Source organism: Colletotrichum fructicola (genome assembly GCF_000319635.2).
Source record: "Colletotrichum fructicola Nara gc5 chromosome Unknown KSG_Nara_v1_contig06, whole genome shotgun sequence".
Lineage (NCBI taxonomy): Eukaryota > Fungi > Ascomycota > Sordariomycetes > Glomerellales > Glomerellaceae > Colletotrichum > Colletotrichum fructicola.
The window spans coordinates 886250-904369 of NW_027094056.1; the positions used below are offsets into that span (position 1 = coordinate 886250).

General features: G+C 51.2%; 6 protein-coding genes across 6 annotated transcripts; 2 read left to right on the forward strand and 4 right to left on the reverse strand.

The window, feature by feature from the left end:
* Window positions 1-666: 666 nt before the first annotated feature.
* CGGC5_v010529 (uncharacterized protein) lies at window positions 667-2138 on the forward strand (the record flags this gene model as incomplete). Its single annotated transcript, XM_066152373.1, has 6 exons — window positions 667-834; window positions 893-953; window positions 1023-1182; window positions 1237-1350; window positions 1405-1490; window positions 1549-2138. 6 exons carry the CDS (start codon window positions 667-669, stop codon window positions 2136-2138), a joined length of 1179 nt encoding a protein of 392 aa, XP_066008231.1.
* Window positions 2139-2667: 529 nt separating this feature from the next.
* CGGC5_v010530 (uncharacterized protein) lies at window positions 2668-4257 on the reverse strand (the record flags this gene model as incomplete). The annotated part of the gene is made up of 2 exons (XM_032027531.1): window positions 2668-4160; window positions 4218-4257. The coding sequence occupies 2 exons, from the start codon at window positions 4255-4257 to the stop codon at window positions 2668-2670; spliced, it is 1533 nt and encodes a 510-aa protein (XP_031876090.1).
* A 1962-nt stretch (window positions 4258-6219) lies between these two features.
* CGGC5_v010531 (uncharacterized protein) lies at window positions 6220-7362 on the reverse strand (the record flags this gene model as incomplete). The annotated part of the gene is made up of 3 exons (XM_066152374.1): window positions 6220-6832; window positions 6890-7241; window positions 7341-7362. The coding sequence occupies 3 exons, from the start codon at window positions 7360-7362 to the stop codon at window positions 6220-6222; spliced, it is 987 nt and encodes a 328-aa protein (XP_066008105.1).
* A 1397-nt stretch (window positions 7363-8759) lies between these two features.
* Window positions 8760-9965, reverse strand: CGGC5_v010532 (uncharacterized protein; the record flags this gene model as incomplete). Its single annotated transcript, XM_032027536.1, has 2 exons — window positions 8760-9543; window positions 9610-9965. The coding sequence occupies 2 exons, from the start codon at window positions 9963-9965 to the stop codon at window positions 8760-8762; spliced, it is 1140 nt and encodes a 379-aa protein (XP_031876115.1).
* Window positions 9966-10807: 842 nt separating this feature from the next.
* Window positions 10808-11929, reverse strand: CGGC5_v010533 (Altered inheritance of mitochondria protein 9; the record flags this gene model as incomplete). Its single annotated transcript, XM_032027537.1, has 1 exon — window positions 10808-11929. The coding sequence occupies one exon, from the start codon at window positions 11927-11929 to the stop codon at window positions 10808-10810; it is 1122 nt and encodes a 373-aa protein (XP_031876089.1).
* Window positions 11930-15990: 4061 nt separating this feature from the next.
* ptaK-0 (oxidoreductase ptaK) lies at window positions 15991-17956 on the forward strand (the record flags this gene model as incomplete). The annotated part of the gene is made up of 4 exons (XM_032027538.1): window positions 15991-16076; window positions 16134-16554; window positions 16626-17554; window positions 17608-17956. The coding sequence occupies 4 exons, from the start codon at window positions 15991-15993 to the stop codon at window positions 17954-17956; spliced, it is 1785 nt and encodes a 594-aa protein (XP_031876091.1).
* Window positions 17957-18120: the final 164 nt, after the last annotated feature.

The window sequence follows — 18120 nt, forward strand, 5'->3', positions numbered from 1 at the left end:
AGACTGCGTTGAGACGACGCTTTGACTTCGCCAATTTGCCTAACGTTGAAAAGAGTAACCAACCACCGAACTAATAGTACCGAGCAGAGGACGAGACAGGCCTGCACAGACCTCAGACTGAATAGTCGTAAACGCGGCAAACATTTGGAGGCGACAAAGCTCCAGTGATCTACAAATTGCAACCCCTTATTTTGTGGAATATTTCCAGGGTCGGAAGGCCGGTCTTCAGTCCGCGGTTTAGTTGTTCTAGAAGCTGGCAAATCGTGGATAGGCTTTCGGCCCTCGAACGTTGCTGAAGGGGGCCACTAGAGGAATAAAGTTGAGGCTACGAAACAATTGCGAGTCATCAAAAGGACGTCCGATCTTCTACCTTACTTGATGGGGACTAAACTCAGTATTGCCAGCGTACAATCGTTCCCCCGCGTTCCCGCGTCTCCGCGTGTCCGTGGCTGTTGTGTGCCGGGCAGCGACTCTTCCGCCGAGCGTCCAAGCATTGATGAAAACGTCCACGGAACCCACGGAATCATGATGCTGAAAATACTGCAAAGCTCATGAACGCGCCTACGATTCAATTGACCGAGAGCTAAAGACGTATGATTGCCGCCTGAGTCGGGGCGTCGAGGTGACGCAATAGCAGCAGCAGCAGCAGCAGCAGCAGCAGCAGCCATGGGGACGGAACAGCTGGACAGCATGCTGCGGCGCGATGCAAGGTTTTTGAGAGAAATTTGGACATGGTTTACGGTCGGAGCCGTCGTCATTTTCCTCCGTTTCTTCGTTCGGATCCGGATGGTTGGGCCCAAAGGCCTCAAGGGCGACGACTATGTCATGTTCGTGGTGAGTATCTCAATCGAGTCATCGAGGGGTCGACTTTCTGACACAAGAGACTGCGCAGACCTTAATCATGTACACTATCTGTTTCGTGATGGTGGATCTCGTTTGTAAGTTGCCAAAATGTGTGATAATTGGCAACAACACAGATTCAAGAAAGACAAGTGAAGAGTCATACTGACAGGAAGGTACAGACCGCTACGGCACCAACGTGGACCTCACTGCTGATCAGATCAAAGTCCTGAACGATGAAGAAGTTGCTCGATTGGTGGAGGGTTCCAAGTTCCAGCAAGTTGCATGGTACTCATACACGGCATATTTATGGTCTATGAAGGGCACACTCCTCTTCTTCTAGTAAGATGACAAGCCCAGCTTTGGTCACAATCATCCTGCTAACCGTTTCAATAGCAGACGGATGACTTTTGACCTGTGGCAACACGCAAGGGTATTGACATACCTGACTTGGTTCACAGTAGCCGCGTATCTAGCAGTTGTTGGCACTATAACCTTCAGTTGCCTACCGTAAGTATGACCCGTCTGGCGATTTGAAGGCTTTGGTACTAATTGCAACTGTAGCTTTCAGGATAATTGGGGAGTGCGACCCCTTCCGAGTGAGAAGTGCGTCTTCAAGGCACAAAATCTACTGGTCACGACATTTTTCAGTCAGTCTCGTGTACCCCAGCCACGGCTCTAGCTGTCCCATTGTTGACTTTCTCGTAGATGTCATAACAGATGCGGCCATTCTGTGTCTGCCACTGCCAGTCTTGAGAGAAATCAGAGTTCCGCTATACAAGAAGCTGTTCATCGCTGTTCTCATCTGCTCAGGACTATTCGTCATAGCCGCGGCGATCATGAGATTGGCAGTGACCTTAGGTTCAGACCCCTCAACGATAACGGTCAACCGATGGGGCGTAAGGGAATGCGAAATCGGGCTCATGGCCATCAATGCCCCGATCCTCCGCCCACTGTTCTCACGCCGGTTTTGGCAATGGCATTACCGTCCACCAGCACGCGATCCGAACCCGATGGTCAGCGCGAGGAGAAGCAGAACCACGATCGGGCATAGAAGAAGGGCATTCAAAGAAGACAGCTTGCTTGGGTGGATGAGCTCGACGAGGTCGCGCATCGAGACTGCCGTTGGAACGCGCAGGCACGGAAGCCCAGTTGATGAAGAGTTGGGAAAGGCTGCTGATGAGCAGGAACTTGAGCCTTTGGACAATACCAACGAGGCTACTGGCGATGAACAGGGAAGCTACAAGGATGTAGCGGAAGCCAGCGTGGAAGCTACGGACTCAGCGAAATATGATTGAAATCGAGATACCCGGAACGCATTTGAGATACATAGAGTTTGCAATCATAGATTCGAGCCACTTTGATGAAAAGAATTCCCATGTTACATTTTGATTTATCGTGGAACGGTAAGACACATAAGCCCCCAGCTTTACGTCTAGGATCATTGGTCAGATTTGAACCATAAAATGTTCATGTGAAGGTGCAATAAATACGCATCTGACTTCATGCGATATCAATTGGCTGAGAGCATTAATCATACAAGCTTAAGCCCGGCGACTGACTCTATTTCCAGTCCAGTCATAGTTCTACAGAGTTCGCAAACCCAAGGTTGCCACCAATCTATCCATTTGTCATTCAACGTTCGCCCAGGATATCGTCTCAGTCAACCTACGGAAAATTCATCATGTGCCTCATCAAGGTCTACAAGCCAACATCAACAGGATCTAAGCACCAATCTCTACTCCAGTCCATAGCTCAAAGCCGCTTCAGTCGGTCATTTAATCAATCAAGCAAGCAATAAGGGCCTACACTGCCCATGTAGTTTACTCAAATCTCGTCGGCATCTTGCGATTCAGCGCCAAATCTCTTTCTCAGCGACAGGAACTCTCCGCAACGGTATACCTCAGGTAGTCTATCTTCAGGAAGGCACCATTCGTCACGATTGCAAGGAATAGCGAACGAGCTTGCATCTTCGTCCTCGGGTTCCGCAGATTCGGCAGTCTGCTGAGAATGACGGAGAGGCCAGAGTAGAATCTGGCTGGGATAGGCCTGGCGACGGCTGAGCTGTTCATCTAGGTCAGTGGCTCCTACATCAAGCTCGTCAACCTTGGGTTCAATGAGGAATCCATCGTCATCATAAGTAGCTTCATCGAGTGGCTGTGCAATTCGATGGATCAGGGCATCAAGGTTGACAGATCGTCGGGGACAAGGGGAATCATGGAATGCAGTGGCAATGAAGGAGCGTCTGTCGTCATCGGGCGAGATTCCTTGGATGGAAGTGGCCGAGGCCGTCTCTTTGTCCCAGAGCAAAGGTACACTGCAATCGAGCAGGAGATTGCGATTCGGCCGGATGGGCGCGTTTTGGATCGGATCGAGAAGGAAGTCAATTGAGTCATCCTCATCAGGTTCATCCTCCTCCGGGATGACAGAAAGGGGTGTGGTAGGGCCAGTGATTGTCTTGTCGAGGTCCAAACACGTAGTTCGCTCCTCTGGGTCGATGTAGATGACGGGATCAGGGCTCGAGAACAGGTCGTCTTTTTTCAAGGCCGTTCTTTTCCTGGGAGATTGGAGCAAAGAGAATTCTCCGAATAAAGAGGTGTTGCCCTGTGCCTCAAGAGACCAATCAGCCCATCGCGCAGTGACTTGGCTTCTGGCGAGCTCTGTGCTTGCGGTTGGTCGGGACTGCCAGTTCTCCTTGTCAGAAATTGCATCTCGATCTCGGCGGCCTTTTCCATTTCCTGAAATGGGCTGAAGAATGTTGTTCTTGAGAGACGGAGCTACAGATTTCGCCGACTTGCTTCGCAAGGGGATTCTGCTGGCTCTAGAGGCCACGGGCTTCCGCTTGATTTTGTTGATCTGCAACGGTCCGGGCATAGCCAAGGTGGTGTTGGGAGACGAGTCAGTCGATGTGTCCTTCTGGACATCCAAGGGTGCTGGCTTTGCTGAGGAGCAAAGTGTCCCTCTCTTTGACACACAAAGAGGCTCAGGCTTTGCGGAGGGGTCGGCGTAGACGTCTTCTTCCAAGTCGCACATGTCAGGATGTTGCTTGCGAAAGGAGACAAGTTCGGGGATCTCCAGCAGAGCGTCGATCTCCTTAACGAGACCATTGACCATGTCAGATACCTTTGTCCCACGTTCATTGAATGCTGGAAGATGTTCGCAGGGGCCTTCAAACTCCCTTTCAATGGGGCTTTGGTGGAATCGCGATGGAATCATCAAGCTGTCTTCGTCACCGGTTGAGGTCTCGAGGCGGATATAAGGTCGAGGATAAGGAGACCCGCTCCCAGTGGAACTCGCACCAATCTCGTAATCGGAACCTGCTTTGCAACTGTTAACGCCTCTCGAATGGTCAGGTGGCGAGAATGGTCCTATCTTACCTGAGCTGTTTGTGCAGTTTCGCGCGAGTTCAAGGCTCATGGCCGAGGAAGTGTCGCCAGTCTCTGACGGCTCCGACGAGTTCTAGTCGCCGTACATGTCGATAATCTGGTCCAGCATATCTTCTCCTGGATTGCCGAAAGGACCTGAGGCCCATGCCTTGAGGTCACACTCGCCTTCGCAGGGTTTCTGGGGTTGGCGTCCTGGGTGGGTGATGGTTTCCAGAGCCATCTCGACGCGGCAGGTAAATCTTGCCATCGTGAAAGGAGAGTAGACCCAGGGTCGACGTAGTGGACCAAGGTCGATACTCGGAGGAGCGGATACTGCCAGTGTTGGCGCGAAAGCAGTAATCCCAGCTCGTTGAGTGCTACGAGAAAGGTCGATGATGTCTACCTTGCCCATAGCTTTGACAGATGTGCCCCTGCCAAGGCGGGCTTGTGAGATCGTGAGAGTTCTTTTGTGGAATGATGTTTCCAGAGACGCGTCGACGCGTGGGTTTCCTGGAAAGATGTCAGTACCGCTACGCGTTCGCGTGAGGTTGTTGACAAGATGATGGTAACCCCAGAATCGACGCTCATGGGCAGCGAAGTGAACAACTTACTAATTTGGCGGGCTTTGCACGTTTCTTTACGGCTGGCGCGTACGTGAAGTATCGTCAAAAGATAATACAGATTCTTTCCGAGTCTCAGGAAGGATCTGATTGCAATCTCTGAGCGGTGCTGGGTTAATGGTTGTGCAATATCGACTTTTGTGCAACTGTTAAAGTGACAGCTGCGGGGAAGAAGGAGGAAGACAGAAGGCGCGCAGTTTGTCGCGTCTGAGTGGGTTTCGCGATTGATTCTGTGTCCTGGACGAGAGTGGTGATGGTTGAGAGAAGAATCGCGATGTGGAGGAGAGAAGAGGGAGATGAAAAGCGAGGAGGGGGTGGGAGGGGGAGATGTAAGTGACGGGCGTGTGTGGGTGGGGCCGGCAGAGTTGTTGCCCTGGGCATGAGGCAGCACTCAACCTGACCTTCGGCCATGGCAGAAGACACTGATCTCCATGGAAACGATCGTAAACATTGATACAGCGTATAACCGACGCGCGAGAAGACTCTTAGGGTGTCCACGGATGGTAGACTGGCGCGAAATTTGTGGTCGAAGGGCGCAAGCTGGAGCTGGACGTTATTGTGCCCCTTTCATGGTAGCGAGATTTACTATTCGACGTAGATCTGATCTCTTTTTCGAGGACAGTCCCATATCAATAGCTAATTGCGTGTAAGCGTCACATTACGATGTCAGGTCTTGTTCTCGTAGGAAAAGACTATCAGCGTGGCATACGAGCTGAAGTCTCGACTGCTTTCAAATATTACCGGGGTCGAAGTACAAAGATCTGTCAGGCGGAAGCAGAGCGACATATTGACCCGGGTACGACCGACTCTTTCTTAGTATATTCCTTACGTATAAAAGGACCATCGAAATCATGTCTGATATGAATTCGATATATAGATGGATCTTTAACTGGGATTGATGATGTTGAGGAAGTTTCGAGCCCACCCAGTAGGGGTTTTCACAGTAGGGGAAAAAGCAGTAAAAGCACCTCGGTCAGTGCCCAGTCCAGTAGCTTCGCAGTATACCTGGGATTGATGACAAATAACGGCAGAGACGCCGACAAGGGTCACAAGGAAGGCATTGCATATCAAAGATAGGCAATGGGCTTGGCTTTGGGAACTTGTCACCAATAACACTGTTCTTCACGGAATTTGCTGAATGTTGGTGACGAACTCCTGTCTGATTCAATGATAAAGCTCGTACTACACAGACAGCCTAATTGTTCAGCGCCTATTCCAGGCTGACGATCCCTTACTTCTAGGTGACACGCGCAGTCACAAAAGAAATCCTTGCCTCTTCTACATTCTTGGCCCAGTAAAAGTTAAACCCCAATCTCATTTACAGAACAACGTCAAATGCCCACTCTCATACCTAATCCAACAATAGAACTAGAATGCCACCATTTTCATATCCGTCACCCCGACACCGATAATTCAAGTACTGTCTTAATGGATATCTTTGCATCATGAAGGACTAGCGGGCCATCGGATCCATGAGAGCGTCTGCAGGACCTTGAATAGCTCAAAATATCCTGGCGGTGAAGACGGGCTCTCTGTGAGCGAGTGGACGAGGCGAGGGACGGTCTGGGGCTTTGATTGTTTTCAGAAAGCGCCGCAGTGTCTTTCGACTCGGTCATGTGAATCCACTCGGCAAAATCAAGCCAAGTAGTTGTGTAGGGTTTCGGGTGAGCCGGAGAATCATCGGATGGTTCAGAGAACAAGACTTGGGCGTCTCGGACGTCTTGTCTACCATGACTGATCTCGTCGCTGTGATTGTCCTCACCGTCGTCCTCCTCCTCGCCGCCTTTTCTGCAATCCTCAGCGCTTTCGTTACGATCCATATCTGCGTGGAATTGTTGGATATGGGGCTGGCTGACATAGTCGTTGTAGTTCATGACGCTCTCGTGCGTTTCCTCGCGACGCATAAGGTCTTCGCCGTCTAGTTTGGCGTAATTGAGGCCAGAAATCTGGTCATCGTCTTCGGGGAAGCGTTCCAGCATTGCCATTGAGGCCTCCAGGGTGATTCCTCTTTGCCAGCGAGTCACCGAAACAGGATCGAAGTCTGACTCCTAGTCATCGTCGTACTCCTGTCGATCGGTTTGGATGATCTCGCAAACCTCATGATTAGCTGCTAGCGTCACATTGATACTCTGCCTGTGAGTGTCGTCAAATTTGTGTGCGCGTTGTGACATAGCCGATTGTGCGATGGTGCATGTCGTGAGCTGCAGTAAGAGTGACTGGACAGTCACTTTAGAGAAGGCGGTCTTCGCAACACTAAGCCCAAGGCTAGAGACGGATCCTGCCGCGCGATCAGTCTTTCGATCTGGAAGAAGCACCTTCACGATTTGACCAGTCTGGCCCGAGACAGCGTCTTTGATGAAAGGCCAAAGCCCATCGTCCTTGATCGCCTCCAGCGGTGATTTGTAGCAATCAATCACTATTCATAAAGTACGTCAGCAACGGCAGAGAAGAAGCGCCTCGTCAGAGAGTGCGGGAGTGCGGCAATTGCAGTCATCGCAACTGTATCAGAACATACCTTTAGAAGTGGGCGTCATCATGCTAGAACAAAGTCGCCAGGTTTTTGAAATTTCTGGTAGTGTAAGTACACTGAGCGACAAGCCTCTTGGGAGATTTGAGGGGGGTCTCTAGCGAGCAGTAGAAGATGTATGAGGATGGAAAGAATTTGGGCCCGGGGGCAGAGAAGGTATGGCTTATGGACGTTGGCCTGACGAGGCAGCTCTGGTTGCTATGGACATCACGGGGTGAGGCACCCACCAGGCACCCATAGCGACCACCACCACCAGAGCAACAACGGAGCCGATGAGTGAGCTATTCCACATTGCAAGTATTCCACAACGCCTAGAACTACTTGTGAAATTGTCTAAGTATCTTTCAAAGATAGACACAGACCGCAGTGACGAGGGAGACATCAAGGTCAGCATAGTCACGCAAGTGATTGCCTACCTTAACAGCTTCCCCCGAAGGGCCAAACTGTATTGAATTGGCCAGGGAGGCATGAGAGGAATAAAATGAGACCGCCTATTTTTCCTGTGCTATGTTGACTACTTTTCCTGTGGCTATTCTACCTTATCGTCGTATTTTAATCGTCGTCGCTTCTATAGTTATTATCGCTTCTATTGTCGCCGTCGTTTATACCGTCGTCGTCGTCGTTATTATCGTCGTCGTTGTCCTCGTTAATACTATCGTCTCGGACAGGTGTGATTAAATATATACGAAATACAGCCGCGCAGACACAGGCAAAATAGGCGGTCTTAAAAAACATCAAAAGGCATACCGGCCGCTCACAGAAGAAGAAACTCACCAGAAAGTTTAAGTTATTGAACACGGTTCGGCACTCGTGATTCCACATATGAATTTAATTGACTGGTTTAAAGTAATAACTGCGATGAACGTGTTCCGGCAGCTGAGTGAATTGCTCGATCAGGACTCCTCCATTTTGTCATCCACAATCACTGTTATTCTTGGTCATGCTTTTCACCGCGCTCGCTTTTCCCACACAACTGGACTCAAGCCCCTTCTCTGTAGTCTGCTCATCATCTCACGCTGCCAAGGGCGCGCCAATCTGCCACAAACTCCAAGTCCCAGCGCAGCATGTCAAAAATACAAACTCCTTAGCAAACACAACGACAGAGCCAAAACCCAAGCAAATCATCACATTCATTCCATACCACATTCTACTCCAAGCACCAACCTTTCTTCATCCTACGTCAAGCATGCAGACATCCGTGACTACAACAAGCTGGAAAGCATCGCTACCGATTACAGACACCAAGTGGACCAATCATCATGCAGAGTACAACGGCAACCCTCTTGGACCACTCAAGAAGAGTGGGAGCACGCAAGTCTGGTATGGGTCCAGACTGAGCTCAAGGGGCTTACGGTAGCCTACAATACATGCCAAGCGCAGGAATCTCACATAGTCAACGGGAGTGGTTCACGCGGCCCAATCGTAGGTCTCTCCATCATCTGTATTGGTATCTATCTTCCCGGCAGTGGAGGCTTCGTAGACGCTAAGGAGCGCGGCTCCGCTGGTAATGGTCTGGATGAAGCGCATGAAGCTGCTTCCGAAGGTGGAAAAACACCATTTCTTCGTCTCCGCAGGGGCCATCGCGCTGTCACTGGCGCGGATCATCTTGTACTGTCCCGTCTCGTAGTTTCCGAAGAGCAGGTTGCGCGCAGACTTGGGAGAGGTCGCGAAGTCCTCGCCCTCGGGCTTGGGAAGATCCTCGTAGATCTCCTGGATGACGCTCTGCTTGGAGTACGTCTCGTAGCCAACGACGTTCTTGTGGCCGGTCAGAGCCCAGTCTTTGAGGTCGAGAACAGCGGTGTTGAAGCCCTCGTCAGCCTGGATTTCCTCGACGTCCTTGTATCGCGCGAGCTTTCCTTCGGTCTCAAGGAGGCCATCGAGCTTTGTGCCACGGCGACCAGCTGATCTGAAGGTGGGGAAGGCGACAAGAGCTGAGTCGGTGTCTGTGCGAATGGTGCTGATGGATGAGACCTGGGACACGGAGATGGACCTGACACGCTGTTTGTTGTCGGCCTGGATGAAAATGCCGTCGATCTGGTATTGATCAGAAAGGCCAGTGACGCCCTTCTTCCTCTTCAGGGTGCGGGTGCTGCTTTGTCCAGCTGAAGACGAGGTGCCGGCGCTCGAGCCAGACGCGCTGCGGCTGTGAATCTGCGTCTTCTCGCCGGTGGCGATGTCGATGGACTGGTAGCTGACGCCCTTTGATGCGAGCGGGAAAGCTCTAGTTGTGGTGGGTGAGCCCGAGACGCGTGAGGACTAGTCAGCGTCTTGGGTCTCAGCCTCAATGATGGGAAAGGTGGCCGAGTTGGCACCGCCGGGTCGTTGTCCATCAGTGCCTGGAGCGGTAGCCAGGTGTTGGGCGCCCTGACTCTCTTCGGTGAATGCAATGATGTGCTTGCGCGTCTTGTTAGCGTCGTGAGAGTCAGGCATGGTGACGCAAGCCAAAGGCTGAGAGTGCGAAGTGGCCTTCACAGTCACCCAGGGCTGCTTGTAGGGCTTCCGAAGGGCAGAGCGAGTGGTGCTGTGCTTGGCAGCGACGTCGCCGTCGACTGCGGTCTTGTTGTTTTTGGCGGCGTGAGCCTGAAGGCCGAAGACGCGAACGAACAAGCCCATTGTGGAAGCTATTTCGAAGTCAGTATCTTTCACCATCGCGAGATTGTGGAGGGGTCGCGCTGACGAGCGAGGAGGCGATCATCGAGGAAAGGGGCGGGCATGAACGTACTAGTGTTTTTTTTGTTTCGTGGAGATCTATGTAAGTAATCGTTCTAATCTGTAGAACGTCTTGATAATCGGTGACGTCTGCGAAAGAGCACCTCGTCAAGGGCAATTGAGGGAAATTGAGGGCGCAAGATAGAATAAGTCGCCGTGTATGCTCAACTTCTCAGCCTGCAGGGTAGAAGGGAGTTATCTTTGTAATTGATTGTAAGGCGATCGAGATAGGAGTTCTTGCGAGGCAATTGGGTTACCATTCGCGTTGATATTGTGGGTTGATGGCTTCCGCGTGATGTTGTTGTGGGAGGGAAGGAAGAAGTGAGGCTGGAGAGAGAGTCGGGGCAGAAGAAGTAGATGCCCCTAGATGAAGAGTGATTTTGTCGAGGACCCACTGCATTGAACATAAAGAATTTCCTATTTGGGATAGTCGCGAGGCATCAAGAGTATTGTTCGATGGGTGCCTTGGGAATAAGGAGAAGATCACGACGCGTTGCTCAGCTATCAGGCCCAAGCCTCAGGCGCGCCTCGAAGGGGATGGAACCAGTCAGGCATCAACCATCGCCAACGCGATAAGGCCACGGACAACTATAAGGCCCGACTTTCCACATCGTTTTACATCTAGGTGTAGTGGATGGCAGACTTTGGTTGCTTTTTCTAGGCTTCGGCCACGAACTACTGATGAACCGTACTGTCATAGATGCCACGGGCTGTTTCAATCGTGATCTTGGAGGTTATTTACGATTTCAAACTATCTCTTCCTCTCCTTCAATGAAACGTGAGCCTCGTTCAAATTCTCGAAGGCGCCGGAGCTCCCCTCGACTTATTGAATCAGCCCAATCTCGAAATGCGGAAATGTGGAACAGATGTCGGCAGCGGGAAGCCGCCTCCAAAAAGTCACGCTTCAAGCCGGACATTTCCTCTTCCGCACTCCATCCAGGGCGTAACTTCTCCATACGCGCGGTGTAAAGCTTCCTTAGTTTGGTCTGCTCGAATTGCATCAAGTGTTCCCAATACAGAATAGTCTTCCCTTCACTATCTAGGCCGTCGTCTTCCCAGTCGTCTCCATTGTCGTTACCATAAATTTCGCGGATTGGTTCTTGGTTTCTCACCTTGCCATCTAAGAATGACGGCATTTGCGTGAGAAACCAAGAGGGCATCGTTGAAACGCAGTTCCAGTTTACCAAGCCAGTAATGTTTCCATCGTCGTTTATCAAGATATCTTCCAAGTCCGTTATGGGGCTCCAAGGAACAGTCTGTTGAGAAGGTTCTGGATCGGAAAATACTATCGGGAGCACAGTTAAAAGCTTTCGTTCGACCTCCGCGATAGCTTCCGGTTCATCCTTGTCTGATTCGGTCTCCGCATTTTCTGCTTCTGCGGTTTTCTCCAGAATGATAATGTTTAGGAGCGACTTGAGCCATTCTTGGCTGAACTCAAATGGCCCTCGAGGTATATCGTAGTTGTAGTTATTGCCGCAGAAAAACACGTAATCAACCACCCTGCCTGGTGTGAAATGAAGCTCTGAGGGTGGCTGCTCATTGTCTTTGGGCTCGCCGAAATAAAGAGTCCCTATGGTTCGAAACTCTTTCAGCCTAGTGCCGGCGTCAAGAATTTGTGCGTGGTAATCGGCCATTTTCTCAGCAATAGCTTCCTTCTGCGCCATCGGCATCTTTCGCCAACGTTTGTGAGCTCGTATGCCGGGCATAAACTCCATGAGCATCCACTCGAAGCCGATCTCGTTGTTACTAGAGTCATCAAATGCAAAGACTTCAGGGACTGGAATGCTGGTTCTTTGTTTGATCCACCGCATGGTCGCCACCTCGCCGCGAGTCTGGTAGCCAGGGTCGAGCGGAAGAAAGACGCGCATGATGGCCTTGCTGTCGTTGCTTTGAACGGGATATGTCTTCTTACCACCCCATTTTCCGTAAGGTGAGACATTGCATCTTGAGTTCCCGTCAATGTTCAAGTGTCGGCGGCAGACCCTCTGGATGGCTTCCAGTGAGGGTTCCCGCGCACACTCAGGGCTCGGCCCCCAGATGGCATCGTGCTCCCAGACCAGCCCGTCTCGGTTCGGTCTCGACATCTGGCAGGCTCAGTGGGCAGTGATGAGATGAACAACGACAATGGGCTTTCAGGCGGTGTTGACGTGACTTCTGGTCGCAGGTAGCAATCGTGATGGGTGAAGTCGTCCGGAGGAGAATGCTTCTTAGCTAGGAAAAAGAATCTGCGCGCGATCTACACTTATGGTTTCGCTCAGAATTTATCTTTAAATCTTCCTGTGTACCCCGAATGCAAACATTTCACTTCAAGGTCATGGGGCCTTGATGACTGGACAAATGTTTGGTGTGCGGAGGAGAAAAGGTGAACAATTGTCATACCCAACCGGAAAAGCTTCGGCACTCTTCCTGGCGTTCCAACATTTCTGAGGGGCAGTAAGCAGCCTAGGACTTTTTCATTGACCATGGTGAGATTATTACCTAAGTAGCCACTCGGATGAGTAAGAATTTTAAAAGGATGCGCGCAGCAACGCCCACGGCAGGAGAGAAATTATTCAAAGCTAACATGAAGAAAACTGGAATAGAAAACCTCCGGCTAAATTTGACAAGATTTCTGTGGCAAGTACATCCGTCATCTCTTACGTTACTTGATTCACGTAATTGATTTAATGTTAATCGTCGTAGTTCCAGAGGTTTAGTTCATCCATGGATCTATCAAGAGACCCCCTTCCATTCGGTACAATAAGAGAATTTTCGATCAGGGTTCTTGTGTACGTCAATTCGAAGCCCATATCTCCACAATGAGTCTCTACCTGTACGGAAACTTTCTAGTTCTAGAGCCTAATTTTACTTTCTGGACGACAAGGACGACAAGGACGACAGGGATGACAGGGATGATAAGGATAATGGAATCATTGATATTAAAACCAAAACTATTAGAGCTCATACAATACTTATCCGCCCGGATAACAATGCAGCCGGAATAACCAGGAGATCAGCAATGATAGCGATGCTCGATTCCTCTCGAACAGTATGAAAAGACCGCCTAAATTGTCTGTCTGTGTTTGGGCGACAACATTCTCTACTTGCTTGGTGGCTTCGATGAGGACGATTGGAACGGATACAACGATAGAAGAGATGATGATGGTAACGATAACGACGACATGCGACGAGGGAACGATCGGAGGTGATGATGGCGACGACGAGACCGAGTGTATGCGCTGGAAATAGAGGGATAATCCTAGGATTGGGGCAAACTACTATTTAATAAGGTACGTTTGAACCAGCCGATGACCCGACTCATAGTTTCGTAACCCATCATTGACTGTCAACGGACGCTGTTAGTTACCGCTGGTCGTCGTATAAGTCCCGTGTGAAGCGCCCTTGGCACAATAAACTGCTGACCATCCTCTTGGCAACACTGCCTTGGCACTGCAACTCATCCTGCGAATAACGCCACTGCCGAAAAGCCAAGTTTTATCAGCTGCTTGGTACCTTGGCAACATCAGTCATCTTTCGGACCATTTGACAACCATCTTGTGATCCTCCCGAATCAACATAACCTCAATGTATAGATGTAGTTGAATGTGAGGCGAATTCTTGTTGAACTTTTCATCCGCCACAATCATAGGTTATATGATCAGCAATTATTGTATGCCAGCACATCATGGCGTCCCAGTGACCCAGCCCAGGCTAGTCATCTGCTAGCTCGAGCCTCCACCTGTCCAGCAGCACCGTGGAAACCCCGATTCATCGTACATCCATCGTGGTATTTGTTGACAGCCAATCCTTGCATCGGAGTTCAGCCTCAGCGATCGCTATCTGGCCTTGCAGCGCTGCTCCGCAACTCCGCCGGAACAAAACAAGATACCGTTAAACTTATGGTTATCATTCCGGCCGTCGATGCCTAAAGAAGGAAGCCTTGCAAGGAGTCGTCGTCATCGGCTCATGGTCAGATACTTCAAAGAAGCACATGCGCCCGCCAAAAGGTCAAGGTCACGCTCAGCTGCAGTCAACATCAATCATACTTGCCATCCGTTCTCGGGCTCGCACGTTCCGACAGAGGCGCAGCTCATCCGAGCCTTTGGGACTGTCTGTCGCAGAGCCCTGCAGGATGCACGATGCACAGTGCAACCACGTTCCGTCTCCGGGTCAACCGCCTGCCCGGTACGGAATGCAGGATCTGCTGTTTCGATCGATTTGAATTGAAAGGGTAAGAGCACCGGTTTTCGGCAGTCCAAGAACGCGCCCTAAAGGGGATTCGCCTGAGCGTCTTTCGGCGCGCTACGAGCTGAAGATGCCGACGCGGTGCGTCTTGGTGTAAGGGGGATCATCCCGGTTAGCCCTCCTAGCGCCGATCTCCCGCCCCCAACAGCAAAGGGCGATGTGAGAGTGTCCTTTTTTGGTCACTTGAGATTGGGTTGCATTTCTTATCTTACGGATCCTTTGATGCTACCCATCAGCCCTAAACCTCGTCCTGCAGATCTTGTGCCTTTGAAGCATTGGATCAGAATGAAGCGTTTCTTGACGTGAGACTTTGACAGCGTGTTTCCAATCGTTAGTATTCCAATTACGAAATCCGATGTTCAGCTCTGCCACAACCGTATTGGGCGACACAGCTCGGACGAGAGTGTGCAAGCACTCAAGCCGCTGTGTAGCCCGGGCTGAGGTGGATGCCAGAACAGCAGGCTTGCTGCACTTGCGCGGGTTTGAAGGCCGAGGAAACATGGCATTTCACGGCATCTCCAAAAGAAGCGCTGGCAGGTTTGGAAGTATGGTATGACAGTCTGCTTGATTCATTCTAGTGCCCCCGGAAGTCCGTTTCAACGTTTCAGGGCGCCGTTCATCGTAGTCGCTCTCGGGTTCTCCACATACGTAAGTCGAACGGTATGACAGCCCCATTCAAGTTGCTGCACGAATGAAAGGTGCATGTTGTTGGAGTGGATTCCCTAATTCCGACGGACCCGAATACATGACCCGAATATGTCGGTCTTGAGTTTTCTTTGAGTCAGACGAAGGATTCTTGGTGCAGATACGTATTCTCAACCGGCGGCTGAAGCAATTCCACAATCGTGTAAGCGCACGAACAAACTCTAACCATTAGCAGACTCGTATCAAAAGCCTTCCCGCTACACCCGCTCTAGCTTCCAACGGCCGCTTACCGTTCACCTGAACCCCCTTTGTGAGCCCCCTTTTGCATGTAAGACTGGAAACTTTTGATCCGATGACGATGATTGGCAAATTCTGTTGGCTATATTAGGCAGCGAACACAGAATAATTCCCAAGGCAACCGCTGCGTGTGATGTGTAGGCGGTACCTGGCAGCTCGAAGCTTTCCGACGAACACTCTACGGCTCGGAAACCTTCACAATCTTACTTCCATATTTGGAAATAATGTCAAATTTTCGTAACTCATCCAATCGACCCGGCTTCCGTCGAAAGTTACCAAACATCTGGCCCCAAATCGTCTCTACTCTCAGGCACAAGACACGAGCCTGGCGCTAAGCCACGCTAGAATATCAGGGACTACGCATGTGGCTGGCACCATTATTAGCCCACGCGCCAGGCTAGCTTAGAATCATCTGTCCTGTGCAGTAGTGCAGGCGCCGATCAGGTCAAGCTTGTTGTTCTCGTTACGGACATCGTCCAAGTATGGAGGTTCCCGAGCCGGCAGCCTGGGATGTGGGGATGGGGATCGACTCTAGAAGCCGTGAAGCCGGCATTATGCAGTCCGGTCCCTTTGAGTATCCGATCAGGACTCGAGTTATGATGAACTCGAGCCTCCTTCGAGCAGGTATATAGCTCAAACATGCTCACCCCGTTTCTTGGCTTTTGGATCCATCATCAGTCACTCACTCAGGCTCTTGACTTCATTCTCTCTTTGGTCTCTACTTACATTCGTTTCTTCTGATCCACATTAGTGCGCCGCCAAGATGGTCGCCATCAAAGACCTTATGAAAGGCAGCCTTAAGTGGCTATTTACGGTCCAAGCGGCTTTGCAGCAGAGCAAGACAAACGGGTACGCTATCACACTCTTTATTCTGCGACAATGAGCTTCGTCTAATTTTCTAAACAGAAACTGCGTCCTCGGCACACCAAATGCCCCCAAGCTTCCGAACTTTTTGAACAACAACCCTTTGCCCAACGGCTTCCCGTGGGGCCCTCTGACAGCCGATGGCACGAACTACTACAAGCAGTGGCCCAACACTGGCGTCGTCCGCAACTACGACTTCACCATTAGCCGAGGCGTCATCGCCCCCGATGGATATGAGCGTCAGGTTCTCCTGGTGAACGGAGCTTACCCCGGCCCCACCATTGAGGCAAACTGGGGAGACTGGATCCAGGTCACGGTTCACAACAACATTGACAACAACCCTGAGGGTACCTCCCTGCATTGGCACGGATTCCGTCAGCAGAACACTCAGTGGGAGGACGGTGTCCCTGCCATCAGCCAGTGCCCTATTGCCCCCGGCAAGAGCTACACGTACAAGTTCCAGGTATGCATCCCCACCACCCACGCGAGATTCTCCCGACTATGAGATGCCCTAGTACTGACAGCTCACTTTAGGCTACCCTCTACGGAACCTCTTGGTACCACTCTCACTACTCTTCTCAGTATGCCGGTGGTCTTACCGGTCCCATCGTGGTCTACGGCCCTGGAAAGTCTGCCTACGACATTGATGTCGGCCCCGTCTTCCTCTCTGATTGGTACCACAAGCAATACTTCGACATCATTGAGGACATTCTGACCCCTAACGCCTCTGGCCTGGTCTTCTCTGACAACAACCTCATCAACGGCAAGGGTAACTTCAACTGCTCCACTGTTGCTGCTGGAGACAAGACCAAGTGCACCAACAATGCTGGTATCTCCAAGTTCAAGTTCCAGACCGGCAAGACTCACCGTCTCCGTCTCATCAACTCCGGTGCCGAGGGTACTCAGCGTTTCTCCATCGATGGACACACCATGACCGTCATCGCCAACGACTTCGTCCCCGTCGAGGCCTACGACACCAAGGTCGTCACTCTCGGCATCGGCCAGCGCACTGATGTCCTCGTCAAGGCCAACGCCGGCAACGCCAAGAGCTCTTACTGGATCCGCAGCAACCTCACCAGCTGCAGTCTGGCTAACCAGCCTCTCGGTCTCGCTGCTCTGTTCTACGACCAGGCCGACCAGAACCAGAACCCCACCAGCACTGCCTGGAACGTTCCTGACCCCGGCAACTGCGCCAACGACGACCTTGCCATCACCAAGCCCGTCATGAAGCTTACTCCCCCCACTCCTAGCTACGTCAAGACCATGGAGATCCAGGTTACCCGCAACGCTTCTGGTATTGTTCAGTGGACTCTTGACGGCGAGGACTTCCGCGGCGACTTCAACAGCCCCACCCTTCTTCAGACCAACAAGAACAACCTCACCTATGCTGCTGACTGGAACGTCAAGAACGTTGCCAACAACGGTAGCGTTCGTGTCATTGTCAGCAACAACAGCCCTGCAGCGTAAGTATCGCCTTATACTCCCCAGAATCAACTTGAAGCTAATGAATTCTCAGTCACCCTATGCATCTTCACGGCTTCAACATGTACATCCTCGCCGAGGGTGACGGCCTGACCTGGGACGGAACCATCACCAACCCCTCCAACCCCCAGCGTCGTGACGTCCAGCAGGTCCGCGCCGGTGGCCACATGGTCATGCAGTTCGACGCTCAGGAGAACCCTGGTGCCTGGCCCTTCCATTGCCACATCGCCTGGCACGCATCTGCTGGTCTCTTCTCTCAGTTCATCGTCCAGCCCGACAAGATCAGACAGTTCCAGATTCCCTCCAAGGTTGACCAGGTTTGCAAGGACTGGAGCGCCTGGACCAGCCGCAACATCCCCGATGTCATCGACAGCGGTCAGTAAGGGGCTAATTTTTACTTCTTGTTCATATGTACCAATCTGTTTGTAATTGTCTTTTTCATTTCGTTTAGGCATTGCGAGCTTTAGATCTTGCATTTGGCGGGCCCATTGTATTTAAGTAGTGGAGAGCATACATAGCATTTTCAATAAGAGTACATACTCTCCCA